Source organism: Euleptes europaea, chromosome 17, assembly GCF_029931775.1.
Source record: "Euleptes europaea isolate rEulEur1 chromosome 17, rEulEur1.hap1, whole genome shotgun sequence".
NCBI lineage: Eukaryota > Metazoa > Chordata > Lepidosauria > Squamata > Sphaerodactylidae > Euleptes > Euleptes europaea.
In genome coordinates, this window is record NC_079328.1 from 36,442,253 (window position 1) to 36,467,138 (window position 24,886).

Here is a 24,886-nt window from a genome sequence, read left to right on the forward strand (position 1 = left end):
TTTATTGTTATGATTATTGTTACTCTTTTTATTGTTGTTAGAATTGTTTGTGCTCAAGACTGTTGTCATAATAGCAGAGGATAAAAGAAAGAACCCAGATCTCTAACCACTATACCACATTGAACTAAGACTCATTGCAATAGGTTGGCCAGAAAGTACTCAAGCATCACATTGTTCTGAAGATTGGAAGAGGGGCCCCATCAGTTGTTTCCCTGAGTGGAGTCAAATGCTACTCACCATCAGAACCTGCTTTCTTGATTTCCCCATCTTTGTTCTGCAAAAGAATGCAAAGAAATTCTCAGGGGTAGGTCTTTTTCAGAAAACACTTGTGTCTGCCTACATAACAGGTGTGTGTGTAAAGTGCCATCAAGTTGCAGCTGACTTATGGCGACCCCTTTTTTGGGGAGGAGTTTCATGGCAAGGGACTAACAGGTGGTTTGCCAGTGCCTTCCTCTGCACAGCAACCCTGGTATTCCTTGGTGGTCTCCCATCCAAATACTAACCAGGGCTGACCCTGCTTAGCTTCTGAGATCTGACAAGATCAGGCTAGCCTGGGCCATCCAGGTCAGGGCACATAACAGGTGGGGCCCATAAAAAGGTGGTAGGGAAAAGGAAATAAGGAGAATCTCAGTTGGTGCGGTGCCAGGATTTGAATGCTGGCAGGAAAAAGTTGCAGTGGATACATGAAGGAGGCTGGCTTTCTTTTTAAATACTATTTTCAGTTACTGACACAGGGGAGTATTTCATTACACTCGTCAAAAAAAATCTGTTCAGAGACTTGGTCTCTGAAGTTAGAATCATGGAATGGGTCAAAAGACCATGCAATTTGGCTTCCTGTCACATGAGAAGAGCATTTATACAGTGACCCCCTGCATGCATCACAATCAAAGAAATCCTGGCAAGCCTGACGGCATCAGGTACGCTTCCTTTCTGATGTTTGTGCCAGGCAGAGTTGTTCAGAAGAGCTTTTCATGGATGGTTTTAATCTTTGTGCGGGAGAATTTAAGTAGTCACTGGGGTATCTGTTGTCACTCCTCAAAACGGGAACAAGCTGGAAGTATATACAGAAACCGCAAAATGGTTGATTCAAGAAAGCTTTTTTGGTGAGATTTAACCTACAGTGGTAGCCTCAATGGCACAATTGATTAATTTTATACTGTTTGCTTCTGTGATAGGAAATTTATATTAGGCTTTGTGAGGTGTGGTTTGTGATATGGGTTTTTTAATTTTGAGTTGGTTGCTAATGAAGAAAGACTGTAAGATATTTTAAATAAATATTTATAATACATTTGTTTCTAAAAAAATTGGTTTATAAGCTGCCTTGGGTCCATTATGCAGAGAAAGGCGGAATAAAAATGCTTTAAATAAATAAATAGAAGAAAAATAAAGCAGGCCACTTAGAACATGTACTTCCTTGAACTGAGATTCATGTTTGCTGATATTGTTTATTAAGATTCTTGTTGAACGTTATTTTGCAACTTTTGGACAAAAGGACAGGCTATGTGTGCCTTAAGTAAAAGGTAAAGGTCCCCTGTGCAAGCACCGGGTCATTCCTGACCCATGGGGTGACGTCACATCCCGACGTTTCCAAGGCAGATTTTGTTTGCGGGGTGGTTTGCCAGTGCCTTCCCCAGTCATCTTCCCTTTACCCCCAGCAAGCTGGGTACTCATTTCACCGACCTCGGAAGGATGGAAGGCTGAGTCAACCTTAAGCCGGCTATCTGAAACCGACTTCCGTTGGGATCGAACTCAGGTCATGAGCAGAGCTTTTGACTGCAGTACTGCCTTAGAGCAGCACAAATTATTTGCTTAAAAACTGTACACATCAAAGCAGACAAAGATATGGCCAGTCTAACAACATGGCCCAGCTCTCCAATTTCTCTGCACTTTTACTTTCTCCCCCTGGAATTCCTGTGGGAGAGCCTGGATGACCAACAGTCTGGCAAACTCTTGCTTGGAACCAGCAGCATGAAAGCTAAGAGCCCACTCCTTATCAGCATCTCTCACCTGCTTCTTCTTCCCTTCGGAAGGTAACACCTTGGTGACACCAATCCGATGCAGCATAACGTGGACCCTCTGCTCGAAGGAACTGGGCAGCTCGCCATCACTCCTCTCGAACAGCCTCTTCTGTGGAGCAAACCATAGGGCAAGGCTAGGCACCCTTCGCTGGGGCACCGTGACATCACTCGGTGTTTCAGTAGCCCAGGCCGGAACCTGTCCAGATGCCAACTTTCACCAACAGCCATCTGCTTTCACTCAGCCCAGCAGCTGAGGAGGGACCAAATCTGATCCCTCACCTCAGTCCACCGATGGATCTAAGGGGGTCTCTTAGACCAGCAGATGCTCCCTTCCCCTCCCCACAGCCTGCGATGCCCACTTGCCTGCATGGGATCCTGCTGATGGGGGAGGAATCAGGCACTGGAGACCTGATGCCCAGCCATATTGTGCCACATCCCCAAAGGAGACAACAACTACAGGACATGCAGGCTTGCTTCACAACCCAACACGGCTTGATGCGTCCATCAAAAACGCATCCTTTCTGTTCTCCCATCTATATTCACAGTTTTGTTCCCTGAGTGGAACCAGAGAAAAATGCAGGGCCAATTTTTGTGCAGCTGCATTGAGAGAGGAACCGTACATCTGAACAGATGAGGAGGGCCTGGGAAACCAGTACAACACTTAATGTTTAGTTATATCTCAAGTTGGAATATAGCAAGTTTTCCTCCCCGTGTCAGTGTGATAAAACATGTGTTCTAAATTATGTGCAGGAAAAAGCACATTTGGGCCAAATCTGGATCAGGACCATGGTGATAGAGGCTTCAGCCTTCCCTGCCAGGTCATTTTCCTTACCTGAAACAGCCATGCGGGGGGCGGCCTGCTATTTGCTCAGTTGGAGAAACCTATGTGTACTCCATGATTGTACATGGACCCCCAATGGGACAAACAGCAGCTCTCCCAGGGCTGTTTTGGGTCAGGAAACCAGCATAAGGGGAGGGCTGAAGCCCCCTCTGTCGGTGCTCCAAAGTCCCAATCTGAATTGGACGTAGAAGCAGTTGGAATTGTTTCCAGCACAGAACCCACAATAGACATTTGATGGTGCAGACAGGATTGCCAACTCTGGCCTGGGAAATACGTGGACCTTTGGGGGTACAGCCCATGGAGGGGTAATCAGGACAGATTTTACATGAAACCTATGGTATACCATAGAGTCTGTTCTCTGAAGCAGCCATTTTCTTCAGGGGAACTGATCTCTGCAGTCTGGGGGTCAGTGTAATTTCAGGAGATCTCCAAGCCCCTCCTGGAGATGGGCAACCCTATGTGCAGACCAGGGGAGGAAAATGTAGCATGTATTTAGGTCCTGAACCACTGCATGCTTGACCTTTAAGGGCCCAGAAGGAATGGTCCACCATGAACACACATGAAGCTGCCATATACTGAATCAGACCCCTGGTCCATCAAAGTCAGTATTGTCTACTCAGACTGGCAGCAGCTCTCCAGGGTTTCAAGCAAAGGTCTTTCACATCACCTACTTCCCTGGTCCCTTTAACTGGAGATGCCAGGGATTGAACCGGGAACCTTCTGCATACCAAGCAAATGCTCTACCACTGAGCCACGGCCCCTCCTCATCTCACTGAGCCACACAGGAAAATAAGAGAGACTTACTTTCTCATGTCTCACCCCGAGTGTCTCTTCATCCTCCCCGGACAGGAGTATCAGGGATTGGGACTTTCCCTCCCGGGAGTAGTTAGTCCTGGTTCTGCGAGAACTGTCAGGGGTCTGGCTCTGCTCCAGGGGGCTTCTGCCATCCCCGGCCAGCCCTCCTTCTTCAGACTTGCTTAGTCCTTTTGGGGATTCACTGGCTTTGCTGGGGGCCCTCAGAATGTCACTTAGCATCAGCCTCCTGCCCCGTGTGGCTGAAGGGCTACCCTCGGGCTCCTTCTCTGGTCTGGTGGCCCGGCCCGACTTGGGCTTCTTGAAGGCAAAGAAGTGTCCTATTTTCTTTTTGAGGGTCCGAGAGCCAGAAGACGGCGGTGCGGCCAATGCCGGGGAGGCTTCCAACAGCACGGGGCTACAGCCAGACGGCGGAGAGAAAAACAAGAGAATGACTTGAGGAGCCGCTTCAAAAACACGCAGATTTAGGTGGGGTGACAGATCAAAGTCCCCAATAAATTTACATGGGAGGGGCCCTTTCAGCACAAATACGAAGAAGAAGAGTTGGTTTTTATATGCCGACTTTCTCTACCACTTAAAGAAGAATCAAACTGGCTTACAATTGCCTTCCCTTCCCCTCCCCACAACAGACACCCTGTGAGGTAGGTGAGGCTGAGAGAACATGACTTGCCCAAGGTCACCCAGCTGGCTTCGTGTGTAGGAGCGGGGAAACAAACCCAGTTCACCAGATTAGCCTCCCCAGCTCACGTGGAGGAGTGGGGAATCAAACCCAGTTCTCCAGATTAAAAGTCCACTGCTCCAAACCAGCACTCTTAACCACTACACCAAGCTGGCTCCACGGGACAGTTCTGCCACAGGAAAAATCTGCTCACAGCACGAAGTGGAAGCCAGCGTGCTTAAAAGGGGCCGCAGAACATGCAGCGTGCCATGTTCCAAGCACTCACTGGCTATCCTGAGACAGGGCTGGGCAAGTGTTCTCCGCGCGACTGCAGGAGAAGATAGGTGGTTGGCTGCCAATTCATAGAAATAATGGGAAGCTGCAGTGTTGCAACTGGCCCTGGGCCCTTGCAAGTTAGATTGCAGCATGAACACATGAAGCTGCCTTATACTGAATCAGACCCTTGGTCCATCAAAGTCAGTATTGTCTACTCTGACCGGCAGTGGCTCTCCAGGGTCTCAGGCAGAGGTCTTTCACATCACCGACCTGCCTAGTCCCTTTACCTGGAGATGCTGGGGATTGAACCTGGGAACTTCTGCATGCCAAGCAGATGCTCTACCACTGAGCCACGGCCTATTCCCAGCCCCTCCTCCAACCCTGGACTGCACTGTCATGAACACAATTCGAGCTCATAATCCAAGCGATTCCTTTTAACCTGCTAGATATGTCGACTATAGAAGTGGTTAAGACAACTCTAGTCACACTTTCCCAAGTATCAGTTTTAAAGTTTTTTCCTGCTGATATCAGATCCTTGACTGTCACCATGTTCTATGAAAAGAAAACCCAGTCTCCACCCCAAATTTCAGGGCCCCCTCCCCACTTCTGGTTGGCTTGAAGCTCCCAGACTGAGTTAAAGTCTTCACTTACGGTAAGTGCTCATGAATCACTGTCTTTGTGAAGAAGTCATCTAGGCCTTCATCCAGCCTCGAGATGCTTCGGTCTTCATCGTTCTCACGCACTGCTGGCTGCACCTAAGAGCAAGTGCCACAGTCAGAGCAAGGAACAGGAGGCAACAGAAAATAGCAAACTGGAACTGGTTTGTCATCTGCATCCTTTCAAAGTTGTACAGCGCTTTGACAATTGTCATTGAAAAGGTGGCATATAAATTTGACAAACAAAAACCAGCTTCCCTGGGGAAACAGATCTGTTAGGGAGAGATTTCTTTGTTCTTGTGGCAAACTGAAAGAAGAACTAAATAAACCGTCTGGACAGCCACCACAAATTTTCATATCCATCAGGATTTGGGTCTACGTAAAGTCTTAATTGAAACTTTACGAAATAGCATGCCATGGGAAAATGGCCAGGGCTGAGAACTGCCGCTCACATCTGCAGTGTTAAGCAACAGATGTGTGCATGGAGCGGGGAAGTATCCTCCTTCCTTGTGGTCACCTCCTTCCTAGTGGTCAAAGATTTTCCAAGGATCTTGACTTCTGGATAATTAGCAACATTTTAAAGACTGGCTCTGTTGTCAGTATCCAGAATAACCTTCTCTACAAAACAAATCATAGAATCACAGAGTTAGAAAGGATCACCAGGGTGATGTAGTCCAACCCCCTGCACAATGCAGGAATTTCACAACTACCTCCCCCACACACCCCCAGCGACCCCTACTCCATGCCCAGAAGATGGCCAAGATGCCCTCCCTCTCATCATCTGCTTAAGGTCATAGAATCAGCATTGCTGAAAGATGGCCATCTAGCCTCTGCTTAAAAACCTCCCGGGAAGGAGCACTTACCACCTTCCGAGGAAGCCTGTTCCACTGAGGAACCGCTCTAACTGTTAGAAAATTCTTCCTAATGTCTAGATGGAAACTTTTGATTTAATTTTAACCCACTGGTTCTGGTCTAACCTTCTGGGGCAAGAGAAAACAACTCGGCACCCTCCTCTAGCTGACAGTCCTTCAAGTCCTTGAAGATGGTTATCATATCCCCTCTCAGTCTTCTCTTCAGGCTAAACATACCCAGCTCCTTCAACCTTTCCTCATAGGACTTGGTCTCCAGACCCCTCACCATCTTTGTTGCCTTCCTCTGTATTGTTGCCCATACTCTGTTATCCTCCTCGACCCTCTTGTATTTTACCTTCAAAAGAGGAATGTTTGGCTATTTCCATTGGGCTACCTCAGGTCAGGAAAATGGTGGGTGGGGGAGGAAGACTTCACAACCACCTTTCCCTGTGCTGCGAGAATGAGGCCTAGGGTTGCCAGCTCCAGGTTGCGAAACACCTAGAGATTTTGGGGGTGGAGCCTGAGGAAGGTGAGGTTTGGGGAAGGGAAGGACCTCAGCAGGATATAATGCCATAGAGTCCCCCTTCCAAAGAGGCTGTTTTCTCCAGGTGAACTGATCTCTGTCCCCTGGAGATCAGTTGTAATAGCAAGAGTTCTCAAGCTTAACACCTAGAGATTGGATACTCTAATGAGGCTCCTGCAGGCCTGATAAATGTATTAAATAAAAAAGCTGGGACTAGCTCCAACGTGGTGTAGTGGTTAAGAGCGTTGGACTCTAATCTGGAGAACCGGGTTTGATTCCCCACATGCAGCCTGCTGGGTGACCTCGGGCCAGTCACAGTTCTCTCAGAAGTCTCTCAGCCCCACCTACCAGGGTTGCCAGTCTCCAGATAGTAGCTGGAGATCTCCTGCTATTACAACTTATCTCCAGCCGATAGAGATCAGTTCCCCTGGAGAAAACGGCCGCTTTGGCAATTGGACTGTATGGCATTGAAGTCCCTCCCCTCCACAGTCCCCGCCCTCCTCAGGCTCCGCCCCCAGAATCTCCCGCCGGTGGCAAAGAGGGACCTGGCAACCCTACACGTACCTCACAAGGTGTCTGTTGTGGGGAGAGGAAGGGAAGGAAATTGTAGGCCTGTTTGATTCTCCTTAAAAGGTAGAGAAAGTTGGCATATAAAAACCAACTCTTCTTCTTCAGTCACAGGCTTCACAACGTTTTGTTTGCTTTGGGCCCTGACACCAACTTTTAAGTGTAGAGATGCTTCCCTTGGTCTTGGAACCCGACTGCCACCCTAATTGACGGCATCTCTCTTCTTACAGGTTCTCGAGCAGCGACGGCTTTGAAATTCACTACCGCTTGACCCACTTTGGATGAACGGGCAACAAAACGGCTTTACTCTCTAGCTACAGAACCATGTGATGCTTTTAGACAGGAGTAAAAATACAGGAGGGCAGGGAGAGAACGTATCACCAGGCTATCTTCAGTGCTACCTTGGCATGACAGGTCTTCACTTGCAACGCAACCCGCATCTATCAGGGCATCACTGAGCTGCGGAAAGCGGCCTCAGCTGTGGCACCATAAAATGCAGGCTGAGTTGCGACAGTCTTTCAGGTTCAGCTGTGCTGACCCGTTCCTCCCTAGGGTTGCCAACCTCCAGGTACTGTGGAATTCAAAATATAGCACTTAAACAAAAATATCCAATTCAGGAAAATAACAATGCAAAACTTGCAGTGAGAATAATGTATTAGAACATTAGAAACAGAACCACTTCTAACACAACAAATATAACATTAGAACAAAGTTCCAAGACAAATACAAATTGTAGCTTATGCTGGCAGAGCTCAGCTAAATTCAGTTCGTAGTCTGTGGTAATATTATACAGTCACATCATACAGCACCAGGAACCATGAGTTGAGTGGCAATGGAAGTCCGGTAAAATTCCATTTCGTATAGACTTTCTCAAGCCTTTAGATTGTTCCGTGCAACATTCTGTGAAAAAATGCATAGTCCTATAACAGGCCATCTGTTGTAAAATACCAATAAATAGAATAAATAAGAATACATAAGAATGAATAATTGCATAATTAAAACAGCATAATTAAAACATTCTTATGTATTCTTATTTATTCTATTTATTGGTATTTTACAACGGATGGCCTGTTATAGGGAGGGGAGGGACTTTTCTCCAGGTGAACTGATCTCTATTGGCTGGAGATCAGTTGTAATAGCAGGAGATCTCCAGCTGGTACCTGGGGATTGGCAACCCTATGGTGCAGCCAATGAGGGTACCACCGCTACCTAATCCCCCTGCACGCATGAACTAGGCCTTAGCTGAGGCTCAGCATCTGCTGCTGGATGAATGCATCCCTTCAGTCTACTTCCATATTTTGCTTTAGCTGCTTTGCAGCAGGATCTCTTTGTCGGAAAGCCCTGCTTCAGCACATGGCATATGCTGCCAAAAGTCAGAACATCTCCTTCCTCGCAACCTGTAGGCGACGGAGAGGAATTTGAGTGGGATACGTTCATGTCAGGAAAGAGACAAAAAGAGATCATGCCTCCACAGACTCTGCACTGGAAGCTCCAATCAATGGAATTACCCTTAAGACTGTGCGTCGCATTTTCGGAAGGCATCCAGCATGAGGTCCCCCTTCCATGACAGTGGTGTGCTATCTTTCACAACACCCTGGAAGCCTTGTTTCTGTTTCAAACGGAATCCCAGTGCTACTTTAAAGAATGGCAACATTTATTTCAGCAAAATCTGAAATAAATTTTGTTAGTCTCTAGAGTGGCACTAGATCTGTTGGATTTTTGCTGCAACAAACAAATACGGCTACCCCTCTGGAATTCTTGCCTCTGTCTAGTAATGCATTACCACCTCTGCGCTTGCCACGGAGGCTGCTGTGCTTTCCAGTAAACGGGGAGGGGGGGAGGTAAAGGTCCCCTGTGCAAGCACCGGGTCATTCCTGACCCATGGGGTGACATCACATCCCGACGTTTACTAGGCAGACTTTGTTTACCGGGGGGGGGGGGGTTGCCAGTGCCTTCCCCAGTCATCTTCCCTTTACCCCCAGCAAGCTGGGTATTCATTTTACAGACCTTGGAAGGATGGAAAGCTGAGTCAACCTTGAGCCGGCTACCTGAAACCGACTTCCATTGGTATCGAACTCAGGTCGTGAGAAGAGTTTGGACTGCAGTACTGCAGCTTACCACTCTGTGCCACGGGACTCCTACCGGTAAAGGAAGCGAACATTTTAAAAAAGATGGGAAGGGGCTGTGGCTCAGCGGCAGAGCATCTGCTTGGCATGTAGAAGGTCACAGGTTCAATCCTCACCATCTCCAGTTAAAAGAATCAGGCCGTGGGTGATGTGAGAGTCCTCTGCCTGAGACCCTGGAGAGCCGCTACCAGTCTGAGTAGACAATACTGACTTTGACGGACCAAGGGTCTGATGCAGTATAGGGCAGCTCCATGTGCTCCTATGTATTAGGGCCTGTAAATTCTACTTGCTTCAGCTTCTTGTCAAAAAGTGGAAGGTATGTAGCAAGTGAAAACTGAGGCAGCTGACTCCAGAAGCTCGTCTTTGCATGGCAGTGGGCATTTGTAGGGCATGGGGTGCAAACCCAGGCAGGCTGTGCTGTAGTGCACCATCTGTCCCATGAATGGTGAACTGGGCAACCGAAATAATGTAGACCACAGGTGCACATCATACGGCCTGGTGGGCCAACTTGGTGCGCCCCCTCTGAAATTCCTTGCCAGGTCCCTTCTCTGAGATGTAGCGAGAAGTTTCCCCTTTCCCATGAGCAGAATGTCCACTTGTAGCTGAGAGCTGGCATTCTGACCTCTCTCTGCAATGGAAACTTCTTGTTATATCTCTGTGAGCTCCTGGGATGCAATTAGGGTTGCCAACCTCCAGGTGGTAGCTGGAGCTCTCCTGCTATTACAGTTGATCTCCAGACAACCAAGATCAGTTCCCCTGGAGAAAATGGCTTATTTGGAGGGTGAGCTCTGTGGCATTATATCCTGCTGAGGTTCCAACCAAGGAAGTCAGGGAGTGAAGCAAAGCCATTGTACGCTTCTATGGGAAAAACGGCTACAAGGCTCATTCAGTCTGCCTGGCATTGTTTGCAGTGTGAAACTGGATTGGCCATTGGGGTAAAGCAAGCTTGCAACTCAAAGGATGCCTGTGGGGTAATCCTTATTTTGGAATTGCTCAGCCGAGACAGGATATTTGCACTGGACTTCTTCAAAAGCCCCTGCATCTCAGAGCACAGAAATTATTTTCTCATTATAAGAGGTGGGAATGTGATCATGTTCCCCTCGCTGGGCACACCAGAACTCTGCTAAAGAGAGCGAAGAGAATACTGCCTCTATTGCCAAATGTGTCAGAGTGAGAAGAGCTGTGTGTCTTGCGTGTTTAAATGCAGTCGTGTGGGCCTGCCTCTTTCTCAGCACTGGCAGAAGCACCGTGGCATGTTGCCCCAAGTCATGTGGCGCCCCAGCTGGACACATGACTGGCAGCAGCTCTCCAGGGTCTCAAGGTAGAGATCTTTCACATCGCCTCCTCCCTGATCCTTTTAGCTGCAGGTTGAACATGAGACCTTCTGCATGCAAAGCAGAGGCTCCACCACTGAAATAAGTCCCCGCTCTAGTGTATAGCTCTGCAGAGGGATATTGTTAATCTTGCTGGGGTCCTGACAATACATATTCTCAAGGTATACAAGACGCTTTTGGCCACGTCTATAAATTTCAAGACCTCCTTTAAGCCTCCTTAACATTACAAAGTGCTCCACAGGCCACCTGTGGGGATCAACACAGGGTTGCCCTCTGAATGGTTCCTTTTGCTTCCCAGAAACTTTATTTTTAACCTCAGATGTAAAGCTGGGCAATTTTTAATTTTGCATGCAGGTTGGAGAATTTACAGAGGTAAGTAAACACTGCCAGTGCCATAAGGCTGCCAACCTCCAGGTGGTGGCTGGAGATCTCCCGCTATTACAACTGATCCCCAGGTGATAGAAATCAGTTCTCCTGGAGAAAATGGCCGCTTTGGTAATTGGACTCTATGGCATTGAAGTCCCTCCCCTCCCCAAACCCGGCCCTCCTCAGGCTCCCCCCCCACCAAATCTCCAGGTATTTCCCAACCCAGAGCTGGCAACCCTACAGTGCCAGCAGGGAACATCAAGGGAAAGCTTTGTCCTCTGTGCCCTGTTGTTGGCCCTCCAGATTAACAGGTTGGCCACTGTGTGAGACAGGATGCTGGACTAGATGGACCACTGGTCTGATCCAGCAGGGCTCTTCTTGTGTTCTTGTCGCCTGGGGCAACAAAAGCATTGAGAGACCATGAATGAGGCCAATTTCTAGGAAGTGGCAAAGCGGCAAGAAAGCAGGCAGCAAACTATACAAGTAGATCTTGGGAACGATTGGGCAGAGGCAGGTCAAAGTTCTTCTGCCATTCTGTGTCCATTCATTCTCTGCCATCTGTTGCACTAGCACAAGGGATTAACTAATTTAATATGGGGGTTAATTGACTTTGTTTCAGGTAAGCACAATTTGCAGCCAGCCAAGCCAAAGGCAGGCTTTCAGCCATGTATAGCAGTCTCCCAGAAGCTCAATAGACTTAACTTTTTGCAGTGTGCCTAGGACTACAAAATTGTGTAGTTTGGAATTTCCTGCATTGTGCAGGGGGTTGGACTATATCACCCTGGTGGTCCCTTCCAACTCTATGATTCTATGGATGTGTGTGTGTGATTCCACAACTGCATCAACTGGGTCTTGGTGCTGCCATGTGCAAACACCATGACTCTATCAGGTTAAACTCTACCCTTCTTTTTCCTGTTTTATTTATTTTGATATTTTATACCCTGCTTTTCTAGTGGCATCCAAAGTGGCTTACAATATAATTCTCCTCCATTTTATCCTCACAACAATCCTGTGAAGTATGTTAGGAAAAGAGAGAACGACCGGCCCAAGGTGAGCCAGAGAACTTCAGTGGCAGAGTGGGGATTTGAACCTGGGTCTCCCAGATCCTAATATGACACTCTAACCACTACACCATACTGGCCGTCTCACATGCATACGTTTAGTCCGTAAGTGCTTTTTCATGGGCTTTCTTTTAGGAGACAAGACAACAGAGGCAGAGCTAAGACCTAGTACGTGTGAAAGGCAGAATAACAACAACATACCATACCTGGAATAAATCAAGTTACAGAACACCATGGAATAATGAGCACAAGAGAAAAATTGTGGTGGAATGGGCCATCAAATTGCAGCCAGTTTATGGCAACTAGGGTCTTCAAGAGACGAACAGAGGTGACCGGCCATTGGCTGCCTCAGAATAGCAACCCTGGAAGTTCTGACAAAGTTGGGCTAGCCTGGGCCATCCAGGTCAAGGCAGAGTAAAATGACCAGAGGGTATTTGCAAATCCACCAATAATATGAATGATACAAAAGAACAAGTGGTACAGACAAATGACCTTACCACAACTGAGCGTATACAAATTGTAAATCATGAGAAATAGATCAGTGACAAGATTCCAAGTAGTAGAAGAAGAAGAGTTGGTTTTTATATGCTGACTGTCTCTACCACTTAAGGAGGAATCAAACCAGCTTACAATCACCTTCCCTTCCCCCTTTTCACAACAGACACCCTATGAGGTAGGTGGGGCTGAGAGAGCTCTAAGAGAGCTGTGACTAGCCCAAGGTCACCCAGCTGGCTTCATGTGTAGGAGTGAGGAAACCAACCCGGCTCACCAGATTAGTGTCTGCTGCTCATGTGGAGGAGTGGGGAATCAAACCCGGTTCTCCAGATTAGAGTCCACCGTTCCAAACCACCGCTCTTAACCACTACACCACGCCGGCTCTCGTACAAACTTGTTTCGATATTTTCACAATACATTCTTGAGATTATGTGAAGAATGTATAGACCCATATCTTGAATCACATATTCCAGATATGTTTTGTTGTTGTTCTGCTTTTCACACCTATTAGGTCTTGGCTTTGCCTCTGTTCTTTTGTCTTTTGAGGACCCTTTCCTTCTCTTTGGCTTTACCTTCCTTTTAAGAGTGCACTGTAGATTTATGTGCACACCTTAAAAATGTACACGTTGCAGACGGGTTTTTTAAAATATTGTCGAAGGCTTTCACGGTCAGAGTTCATTGGTTCTTGTAGGTTATCCGGGCTGTGTAACTGTGGTCTTGGAATTTTCTTTCCTGACGTTTCGCCAGCAACTGTGGCAGGCATCTTCAGAGTAGTAACACTGAAGGACAGTGTCTCTCAGTGTCAAGGGTGTAGGAAGAGTAATATATAGTCAGAAAGGGGTTGGGTTTGAGCTGAGTATTGTCCTGCAAAAGTATTGTCCTGTAAGTATCAAGATAATGTGCTAATGAGGGTATGGTATGTTAATATGGAACCATTGTATCCTGAAGTGATCTGTTAATGTGTGTAATCCAAAGCTAATCTGTATGGCTATTGTTGAATGTTGTCTTTGTCTGGAGGTTTTTCAGGGCAGGAAGCCAAGCCTTATTCATTCTTAAACTCTCCTCTTTTCTGTTAAAGTTGTGCTGATGTTTATGAATTTCAATGGCTTCTCTGTGCAATCTGACAAAATAGTTGGTAGAATTGTCCAGTCTTTCAGTGTCTTGGAATAAGACCCTGTGTCCTGTTTGTGTCAGTCCATGTTCAGCCACTGCTGATTTCTCAGGTTGGCCAAGTCTGCAGTATCTTTCATGTTCTTTTATCCTTGTTTGTATGCTGCGTTTTGTGGTCCCGATGTAAACTTCTCCACAGCTGCAAGGTATACGATATACTCCTGCAGAGGTGAGGGGGTCTCTTTTGTCTTTAAAACTCCTGCATGAAGACAGGTACTCTTGCTGGCCAGCACAGATAAGCTGCAGTTCCGTGGGCCGGGTGGCAAGTGGGGGCTGTTGCTGTGTGATGTGTCAAACAGCCCTCAACTGAGCTCGATGGGCAGATGGTCTCCGCGACCATCTATGCATGCAAAAACCAGGCCTGGCTGCAATCAGTCCAGCAAGCTGTTGCCATCCTTGTCATTAGAACACTTCTGCCTGCTAACTGTGGAGGTTCTTGAAGGGGGATCAAATATAATTAAAATATGATTTTTTTAAAAAACGGAGAGAGCTATATAGGAACAGCATGCATTTTAATTCCCGTTCTCCCCTAGGATTGACTGCTGCTCCAATTCGTGGGTTTGCCTAGATTTATTTATTTACCGCACTTCTACCTTTCTCCCTTCTACCCTACCTAAGCAGAGTTATGGGGAAGGGCCTTAGCTCAGTGGTAGAGCATCTGCTTGGCATGCAGAGGGTCCCAGGTTCAACCCCCAGTTAAAGGACCAGGCAAGTAGGTGATGTGAAAGACCTCCTCCTGAGACCCTGGAGAGCCGCTGCCAGCCTGAGTAGACAATACTGACTTTGATGGACCAAGGGTCTGATTCAGTATAAGGCAGCTTCATGTGTCCATGTGTTCCCTTATGCGGTCCAATAGCGGCTTACATTGTTCTCTTCTGCTCCATTTTATCTTAGCAACAACACTACGAGGGGTTTTTGTGGCTATTAAACTTGTTAAGTTATCTGCACCACCCAGATAATGAGAGGCTTACTGCCTCTGAACGTGGAGGTTCCATAGGCAAGACTTCTTTGTGTAACAGGAGGAGACAGTACACTTCTACGCCAATCTACACACTTGGACTGGGATGGCCCAGGCTACCCCAATCTCATCAGAAGCTTAGAAGGGTTGGCCCTGTTGCAGAACTTCAATAGGAGACCACCAAGGAAATCAATGGTTGCTACATAGAGCCAAGCAATGACAAACTATCTCCGTACCTTGAAAACCCTACAGGGGTCGCCATATGTCAGCTGTTACTTGATGGTACTTTCCTCCACCACCACCACCAAGCCTGTTGACTTCAGTGGGCTTAGAGCAAACCTAAGCAGAGTTACACCCTTCTGACAGTTGTCATTCATAGCAGGGTTGACGGCCCTGCCCTCACTGGTTAACAGTGCCGTCCCTTGCCCATCTTCTGCACACTTGGAGGTCCAGCACATAGGAACTGAGATTGCTAAACAAAACGAGCACATGAGCAGCTGCTCAACTGCACAGTACAAGATAACGCAGTCCAGAGATCATCCACACTCCGAATGGACAACTCCCCCCATCTTTTCCCACTAAGAAGCGTCTTATGTCAAGAAACCTCCCAGCTCCAACTTTCAGCTGACTGTGTCCTCACCGTTTCTCCTGCCAAAATGAGCAGGCTTTTGGTGCACACCAGCAACCTCCTTTTCCTCTTCCTCCCCCACCCTTAATCCCAAGCACTTATTATTTTTCCTCCCTGGGATGTTTTTGGGTACACAGGCATACAGAGGAATGCACAAGTGTTCATCTGCCAAGGAGAAGCTGTCCTGGCCAGGGAGGTAAAGCAGCTGGTTCCGTTCCCAAACATCTAAACACAAGAACTGCCTGCTCTGAACCAAGCATCTATCTCGCCCAACACACTGTTTACAACAGCCAACCAGATCCCTCTAGGAAGCCAACCAGATCCCTCTAGGAAGCTTACAAAACATCTGCCTCCAAATGCCTCCAACAGAGGCTTGGGTTGCAAGCTACCTTGTGCCACTGTGGTTGGTAGGAATGTCAGGATATGAAGGTTTTAATAAATAAGAATGCAGGGTGTATCTGGCTGCCACGGGTAACCCGGCTCAAGGTGACGAATTTCTTATAGTGAAGTTTGCAATATCCCTTTCTTTGGGTCACTCCTGAACCGTCAATCTCCTCCCTCAAATCACCCTGAGTTCTAGTATTCAGCTCTGCTTCTAGTGCTGAGAAGAGGGAATCAAGAGAAGGAAATAAGGCTTTTTTTCATTGACAAACCATGTCCAAACAACCAATTACTGCCCATTGTAGGGCAAAGACTGAACTTGCATTGAAAAAGCACATCACTTTGACAGACAGGAAGAGTTATAATCTTCAGTGGCTGCACTACAGTACAAAACAATCTACAACCATTGGATTGTCATCTGTATGCACACAGACACACACATGAACACATGAAACTGCCTTATACTGAATTAGACCCTCGGTCCATCAAAGTCAGTATTGTCTACTTAGACCGGCAGGGCTCTCCAGGGTCTCAGGCAGGGGTCTTTCACATCACCTACTTGCCTAGTCCCTTTAACTGGAGATGCCAGGGATTGAACCTGGGACCTTCTGCATGCCAAGCAGATGCTCTACCACTGAGCCACAGCCCCTACACACAGGGGAGGTGCCAATACACCTTGTATTTATTTATCTTACATAATTATACCTTGCTCTTCTCCCAAATGGGGATCCAAAGCAGCTTATAGCATTATTCTTCCTGCCTCCATTTTATCCTTACGACCACCACCCTGTGAGGTAGGTTGGGCTGAGTGTGTGTGACTGGCCTAAGGTCGCCTAGGGAGATTCAATGGCAGAGTGGGGATTCGAACCTGGGTCTCTCAGATCATAGTCCGACACTCTAACCACTACCCCATGCTGGCCACGTTTTCCATGCCGATTTTTCACCTGTGCATGACGGGGCAAACTCAGGACCTTGGGAACCCTGACCCTTCACAAGGAAGAGGCAACAGCCAAAAGCTGTCACTGCAGGTTGTTCGTTCGAGGGGCTCATTCACAACTGGGATTCGGCTAAGAGCAGCAGATATCCGTTCCATTGCTGATGGTGCTTTGTTTCCATGCAAGGAACCTCTTCCCCTGACTTAGGAGGCTCAAAGTGCATCTTCCATCAGAGGAAGGCGGCTTCTGTCTGAGGAAAGAGCCTCTGGTAAAAAAAAAAAAATAATTTTTTATTTGCGGCTAATATGCCAGATAAAACAGATACTGACCATACAGAGCAGATGTTTACAACCAAGGCCAACAAAATTAGGAATCACCCAATTTTACAGTTCCACAGATTAGGGAACATTGAGGCAACGTAGCTTCATTGCTACGGCACAATATTTTGCAACCTGGGTGGTGATTGGTGAGCTGTCTCCCAGCAGAAATCTTTTGGCCCATTTACCCTAATCAACAGAGCCCATTTCCCTAATCAAAGGGTCAATAATATTGAAGCAGGCTGACTTGTAGAGGGGACATCTAAAAAATACATGTTCAATGGTTTCCAACTCCCCTGTGTTACACGGGCAAAGTCTCTCCACCCTGGGGATCTTCTTAAATCTCCCTTCTAATATGGCAGATGGTAGGGCTGCACATCTGGCCAGTGTATAGGCCCGCCTATTTGTGTTCCTTTCCAGGGAGTATAAATATGCAGCTGGTGCTAGAATATACCTGGAATGTTGAGGTGCTATAAATGCAGGGGATCTCAAGAGATCCATTTGACGCTCAGTATAAGAGCCTCCGGTAGCAGAACAGATCTGTGAGAGCGGTTCCTCAGTGGAACAAGCTTCCTGGGGAAGCTCTCCTTCCCTGGAGGTTTTTAGGCAGAGGCTAGATGGCCATCTGTCAACAGTGCTGATTCTATGACCTTAGGCAGCTCATGAGAGGGAGGGCACCTTGGCCATCTTCTGGGCATGAGGTATGGGGCTGTGTGGGGAGGTAGCTGTGCAGTTAGTGCACTGCCTGGAGTCTTTGCTTGTGTACAGTTTCAGAGGCGAGGATCGCCTAATTGCACACTTGTGTGATATGCAATCACAATCCAAGCTCATTGATTCTGAAGCTGCAAGTTCCATGGAGTTTACTAGTCTAGTCGCCGTGCTTCAGATTTATTTTAGTCTCTTGCAGGGGACTTCGTAGGCACCTGCACGCTCATTTCTAATCTTCTGAATTTGTGCCAGTGTTCAAGCAAGAGATAGTATGCTAATGGAACATAGCAATTAAAGAGCCATTTGGTGGAAACTCTCCAGCTGGAATCTCGGTGTAGCCATAAAGAACCTGGCCTCAGGTGACTCACTGGCTCTCCGCCCTCCATAAGCAATGCAATAAAACTGGCCCGCCTCACAAGGTTGTTGTTAGAATTAAAGGGACACAGCAACTAATTTAAGCAATTAGGAGGAGTGTTTTCCGCAAAGAGCTAGTACAGTAGTTTGTGTGTTGGCCTAGGACCAGGGGGATCTGGGTTCAAATCCCAATTCGCCTGCAGTGTTCGCTGGGTAACCTTCGTCCAGCCACCCTGTCTCAGCCTAACCTACTTCACAGATTCCAGTGCACAGCCAAGTCGGTCTGGAGTAGAAGAGCTGGATTTAAGTCCTGTTGCACCTTTAAAGACCAACCAGATTTCCAGGGTATAAGCTTTTGAGAGTCAAAGCTCTGTTTGTCAGACAGGGGCAAATCTTGTTAGTCTTTAAGGTGCCAATGGCCCTGAAGTTCACTCTTCTACTTCACAGAGTTGTCGGGGGGGGGATAAACTGGAGAGAGGAAGAACCAGAACATCACCCCAGGGGTAAGGGGATATAAAAATGTCACAAAAGGGTGTGTGCTTGTGTGCAGGCATTTCTGGATATCTGGCGCGGTGGGGGGAACAGATAGGAAAGGGTCTCCGTCCCTGCATAAAACAGCAGACGGTCAGAACAACTCCCTGCTCTTTGTAAAACCTCCATGGGCAAGCATTGTGCGTGAATACTTGGAAGAGCCTCTGCTTTGCAATTGGGAGGGGCTGTGGCCCAGTGGAAGAGCCTCTGCTTTGCAATTGGGAGGGGCTGTGGCTCAGTGGAAGAGCCTCTGCTTTGCATGCAGAAGATCAATTCCTGGCATCTCCAATCAAAAGACCAGGCAATAGGTCATGTGGAAGACCTCTGCCTGAGACCCTGCTGGAAAGCTGCTGCCAGTCTGAGTAGGTAATACTGACCTTGATGGACATGGTCTGATTCAGTATAAGGCAGCTTCACATGCATGAATACTTCCACTCCTGCCACCAGGAAGTGTCCCTGGCATGGCAAAAAGGATAGTTTGCAGGTTCCACCCCCCAAGGCCTGCAGGAGGGCAAGCAATTGTTTTGATGGAGAGTGAGCCCATCAGACTTCAGGGAGGCCATTTTTATATACCCCAAGAGTTTAAGGCCAGCCTCCTAAGGGTCCTTCATGGCTACTAGTCAAAATGGCTACTAGTCATGATGCATGGCTATTCTCCCCAGGATCAGAGGAGCATGCTGAATATATTAGGTGCTGTGGAACACAGGCAGGATAATGCTGCTGCAGTCGCCTTGTTTGTGGGCTTCCTAGACGCACCTGGTTGGCCACTGTGTGAAGTTTGAACAGACTGCTGGACTTGATGGGCCTTGGTCTGATTCAGCATGGCCTTTCTTATGTTCTGCCTGCTGCTTCCTTTAGAGGGTGGGGGGTTACCTCTGTTGAGTCCAGTTAATTCTCACATGATGCTGCCTTATACTGAATCAGACCATTGGCCTATCAAGGTCAGTACTGTCTACTCAGACTGGCGGGAGCTCTCCAGGGTCTCAGGTAGAGGTCTTTAACATCACCCGCAACCTGAGCCTTTTAACTGGAGATGCTGGGGATTGACCCTGGGACCTTCTGAATGCCAAACCAAGATCAGCGGCAGGTCTTCAGGGACTCGGGGCGGGGGAGAGGTTGTCTTTTACATCACCTGATCCTTTTAACTGGAGATACCAGGGATTGGGAGATATCGGCGATTGAACCTGGGACTTTCTACATACCAAGCAGATGCTCTACCATTGGTTCTCTTTTGCTGGCAATCGCTGTATTAATAAACTGTCTGAATGCTCTACCATTGAGCCACAGCCCCTTCCCTTCAGCATTTTTCTCCTTCCTCATCACTTTTGGGAAGAAAGGAAGGGCTTCAGAAAAAGCAAACCCTTTGGTACATTTTTTCCGGAGCTCACCCCCCCACCCGCCCCAATCACTTCTGGCATAGAGGAAGGCTGCTTGCCTCTGCCATCAAAGGAACATGAGTGGGAGGTCTTGAGTGAGTTCAAGCTCTCGTTCAATTCTATTATTATTATTTAGGTATTTATACCCTGCTTTCCTCTCTAATGGTGATCCAGACATGGTTCTCCTCTCCTCTGTTCTATGCTTACACCAAACCCGTAAGGTAGATGAGGCTGAGAGAGAGACCGCGACTGGTCCAGAGTCACCTAGCAAGCTTTCATGTTGGAGTGGGGATTTGAACCTGGGTCTCCCAGATCCTGGCCTGATACTCTAACCACTGCATCATGCTGGCTCTCCAAAGTTCTATTGAATTGGTTTTCCCCTTTCACGCACACCCATAGCTCTTTGTAGGTTCACACTTATTAAAATATTAATTAATAAACATCAAAGATTACAATTCACCACTGCCTCATTCAGATGGTTTCCACATAGGGGGAAGCTTGTGTGGTTTCTCCATTGCTGCTGTGGCTGCCAATATAAGGTAGCAGAAATGGGGTTTCCACATGGCAGATTTCCATACGGTTTCCCTGCTCTAGTCCCCTCAGAAGTGGCCATTCCCCCTCCTGCCAGACCACTAACGCTTTTTCAGTTTTTTTAAAAATTGGGAATTGAATATTGTTATACCGATATAATGTTGTAACAATATGAGTAAACAGTCCTTGAATTTCCAGCTTTCATTTGGAAAAGGCGAGTCTCTAGCCTCTTCCATTGCAGATATGATATGCCTTTCCCCTTATATCTCTGCAACCAAAAGGGCGAAACTCTCGTTTTTAATAATGAAAACTGAGAATGCAGGGAGCCTGTTACACATATTGTTTTAACATTAGAGCACTATAGCAAAATCCAAATGCTGATTTTTTAAAAAAGCCTCCCTGCAGCAGGGGGAGGAAATGGCCCCCACAAGGATAGTGTCAGGGAAAATGGCTGCCATGTGGGTAGGAAAATCCCAGCTATCCAGGCTTTACAGTGATCTTTCCCAAAAAAGAATGGAGAAAAGCTAGGGAAACCCCAGGAAGTATACAAATGTACCACAATGCTGTAGGGAGTCAAGAATACCCCCCCCAACTTCCCAACACTTGAACATGGGGCAAATAACCTGTATGGAAACGGCCTCAATCTGTGTTTTGAAGACTTTAATGACAGGGTGAGCTATATTCAGATCTCAGAGAATTCATAAGATGCCAAAAACAAGGTAACTTTGTGTTGGCTCCACCCAATGATCTCTTGAGTTGGTGGGTTGCTTGAAAAGTGGTGGTGGTAGAATGTTATGATTGCCAACTCCAGCTTGGGGAATTCCTAGAGATTTGGGGGCAGTCCCTGGGGAGGATGGAGTCTAGGGAGAGGAGGGAGCTCGAGACTTCAGAGATACCATTTCCTTCAGGGGAACAGATTTCTGTAGTCTGGAGATCAGCTGTAATTCCAGAAGAACTCCAGGCCCAACCTGAAGGCTGGCAATACTACAGGACATGGCCCTCAGGCTTCACTCAATAGACCTTCCAAGGATGTGTTTGCTGCTTAATCAAAGATACCAAATGAAAAGACAGGACCATTGCAGAGGCACCAAATTCCACTCCCCACTCAACACCTGCCAAAGCATCACATTGAAGCGTGCACAATCTGGGTTTACACATCGCTTGCAGCAGCAATGTCTCCCAGACAAATGCCACTTGAGATAAATATTTATTTTCCTCCTGTCCTCAAATATCTAGCTGGGTTGCGCCGCAAAGTTTCCCCCTCCCCTTCTTTTTAACTTCTCCTTGCATGTAATCAAGGGGTTAAACTATTATTCTATTAATGGACCCATTGACTGGTGAAAGGGTTATCTCCTGGAGTTGGCCATACCTCTCTCTCCTTCTTACCGGGGAAACATATCAGAATTAGGGCCAAAATGTTCCAAGGCCTTAACACAGATTGTGCCACTAGGTCCTTGGAAGAAACAAACAGTGAATAGTTTCCTCCCCCTTAAATCCTCAGCTTTTCTGGAAGAGGCAGTAGGTGGTTCATGCAGCAGCATTAAGTTCCATCTCTGCCAAAAACCCTCTGAATAACCATAAACATTTCAACAAGAAGGCGAATGTATGCATGCAGATGGGTTCATACAGAATCTCCTCCCTCCTCCGACAGACTGCAGTTTTTCTGGATTGGGCACCGCCAGGATTCCCCCCCCCCTTTCCCTGCAACACCCAGGAAATAAACAGAAGCAGCAAAGCCCCGCTTCCAGCCCCAAAATGCAGCATCTCTCCTCTGATATAAACAACCTTGTCCTCTACGCAGCAGTGGCCGGCGGCCGGCTGACAAGCGCAGAAGCAAACAGCTACCCCTCTCTTCATCTCGTCTTCCAAGGCTGCAATCCACCGCCAGGAAGACATTTGTCCATCACACACACATACACAACCCACCTTCGGCCTCATGCATTGACCAAAATGAAAACCATCCAAAACGCAGAGGGGAAAAGGTAGGGGGGCTCTTACATTGGGCTTGCTCGGGGGCTGCCTGTTCCTGCGGTTGGGCCGGGGCCTGCCTCGGGTGTGATGCTCCAATTTCTCTCCCGCAGTCGGCAGGTCCATAAGGGATCGTGCGGGTGCAGGCTCTGCGCGAGGAGGCAGCCCGCTCCCAGCCTCAGCATCCTTTGTGGAGGCAGGGCGTGACTTGGCGGAGGAGGCACAGCTGAGTGACAGCCCAGCCTGGGGAGTCCCGATCTTGTTATCTTCCGCCTCAACCTTCAAATCGAGTTCCGATAGACCTGGAAGGGAGAAGCAGGGGTGGGTGGGGGGGGAGAGAGAGAGAGATGGGGAGGGGGGGAAGAAACCCTTGGAGATGCCAGCCAGGCAGCTTTGCAGCAGCGTCCTCCCTGTCACGGGCAGATTTGTGAGCCCCCGCGACTTTACACTGACAGGCAGGCTGGGCTCCCGCTGCTAATGTGCTCAGGGCTCGGTGCGCCAATGAGTGGAAGATGAGGAGGAGCGCCGGAGGAGCGCATCCCCTCCTCGGGATTGCCTGGGCTGATCTCTTGCGTCCCCCCTCCCCCCCCTAGTCTCCACACAGAGAGGCAGACAGACCCAGCCTTCCCCTAGCTGAAAAGCTGCCAGGGTTTCTTCTTCCTCAGGCCCACTTCGTGCCTGGAAGAACGGCGAGTGGGGAAGCTTAGGGAGTTCATGTGCAGCCTAGCTGATCAGGCACAGAAGGGTGGGCAGTTCTGCACACCAGCCGCTCGATGCCTGCTTTTGGTGTGTTCTTTTTTTTTAGCAGTGCCAGGATTCCCACAGATTTGGGAGAGGCTGTGGCTCAGTGGTAGAGCATCTGCTTGGCATCCAGAAGGTCCCAGGTTCCATCCCCGGCGTCTCCAGTTAAAGGAAGCAGGCAAGTAGGTGATGTGAAAGGCCCCTGCCTGAGACCCTGGACAGCAGCTGCCGGTCTGAGTACACAATACTGACTTTGATGGACCCAGGGTCTGATTCAGTGTAAGGTAGCTTCATGTGTTCGTCTGAGATCCGAGGTCCCCCGAGTCTCCCCTTTGCAAATAACTTAAGGGGAGATCTGTCCTGAGTCTCCACATCCAGCCACCTGCTTGAACACATGGAGCTGTCTCACTTGGAGTCAGACACAGGGGCCAATCACATCCATTGCAAAGGGGCATCTGGGTTCAACACACGAACACATGAAGCTGCCTTATACTGAATCAGACCTTTAGTCCATCAAAGTCAGTACTGTCTACTCTGACTGGCAGTGGCTCTCCAGGGTCTCAGGCTGAAGCCTTTCACATCACCTACTAGCCTAGTCCCTTTAGCTGGAGATGCTGGGGATTGAACCTGGGACCTTCTTCATGCCAAGCAGATGCTTTACCACTGAGCCAAAGCCTCTGAATAACCTGATAATCTGTTACAGCAAAATAAAACACACTAAAGACCAGCAACGCTTATTTCAATGTGAGCTTTTCGCAAGTCACAGCTCACTTCCTTAGATACCAGACTCACGATCATTCAGATTGAAATAAGCAACTTCAGTCTTTAAGGTGTCCCTGGGCTTGTGTTTGGTTTTGCTTACAAGGCCAGCTCTGAGCATCAGCTCTGAAATTTTTGGCCATTTATGCTTGGTAATTAGCAGCGTGTTCCAGGCTGAATTGCCCCACATATGTTTTTGAGTTTTTCACGCTGAATTTTCATTCAGGAAGAGACTGCGAAGCCGGCGCATACCTGCTTCGCATTTCTTAAGAGCCCCTTTAAAGCAACCTTTTGTTTTTGCTCCACCCCTGCCCCGAAGGATCCCCTCAAGGAAGAAGAAGAAGAAGAAGAGTTGGTTTTTATATGCCGACTTTCTCTGCCACTTAAGGGAGACTCAAACTGGCTTACGATCACCTTCCCTTCCCCTCCCCACAACAGACACCCTGTGAGGTAGGTGGGGCTGAGAGAGAATGACTAGCCCAAGGTCACCCAGCTGGCTTCGTGTGTAGGAGTGGAGAAACAAATCCAGTTCACCAGATTAGCCTCTGCTGCTCATGTGGAGGAGTGGGGAATCAAACCCAGCTCTCCAGATCAGACTCCACCGCTCCATGCAAAAAACATGCAAAATAACAGCCACACATTAGCTATGCACATAGCGGTTGCTAATGGCTATGCAAATAGGAATGAAGGAGCATGCGCATGGGGGTAGAATTTCTCCTTTTGCGTCGGGACTGTGAATGGGTATTTTAAAGGTTGCATATTAAAAAAAAAGCTTTGAGTGAGCATCAAAATTGACCCTGCATAAATGGCCTTTCACATCACCATCCACCAGATCCTTTTAACCGAAGATGCTGCTAGGGATTGAACCTGGGACCTTCTGCTTGCAAAGAAGAAACCCAAGACTGGCTTTTTTGCTTTAAGGAAGAGGAAAGCGGGTGTCAGGG

General features: G+C 47.9%; 1 protein-coding gene across 1 annotated transcript in view; it reads right to left on the minus strand.

The window, feature by feature from the left end:
- CARMIL2 (capping protein regulator and myosin 1 linker 2) overlaps positions 1–24,886 on the minus strand; it is a 79,682-nt gene that overhangs the window by 6,580 nt on the left and 48,216 nt on the right. Inside the window, exons 30-34 of the mRNA XM_056862362.1 lie at positions 22,473–22,744; positions 5,258–5,361; positions 3,664–4,069; positions 2,008–2,127; positions 238–274 (exon numbers count right to left, since the gene is read on the minus strand). Of these exons, the coding sequence (XP_056718340.1) occupies positions 238–274; positions 2,008–2,127; positions 3,664–4,069; positions 5,258–5,361; positions 22,473–22,744 (939 nt within the window). The remainder of the gene's footprint in view (positions 1–237; positions 275–2,007; positions 2,128–3,663; positions 4,070–5,257; positions 5,362–22,472; positions 22,745–24,886) is intronic.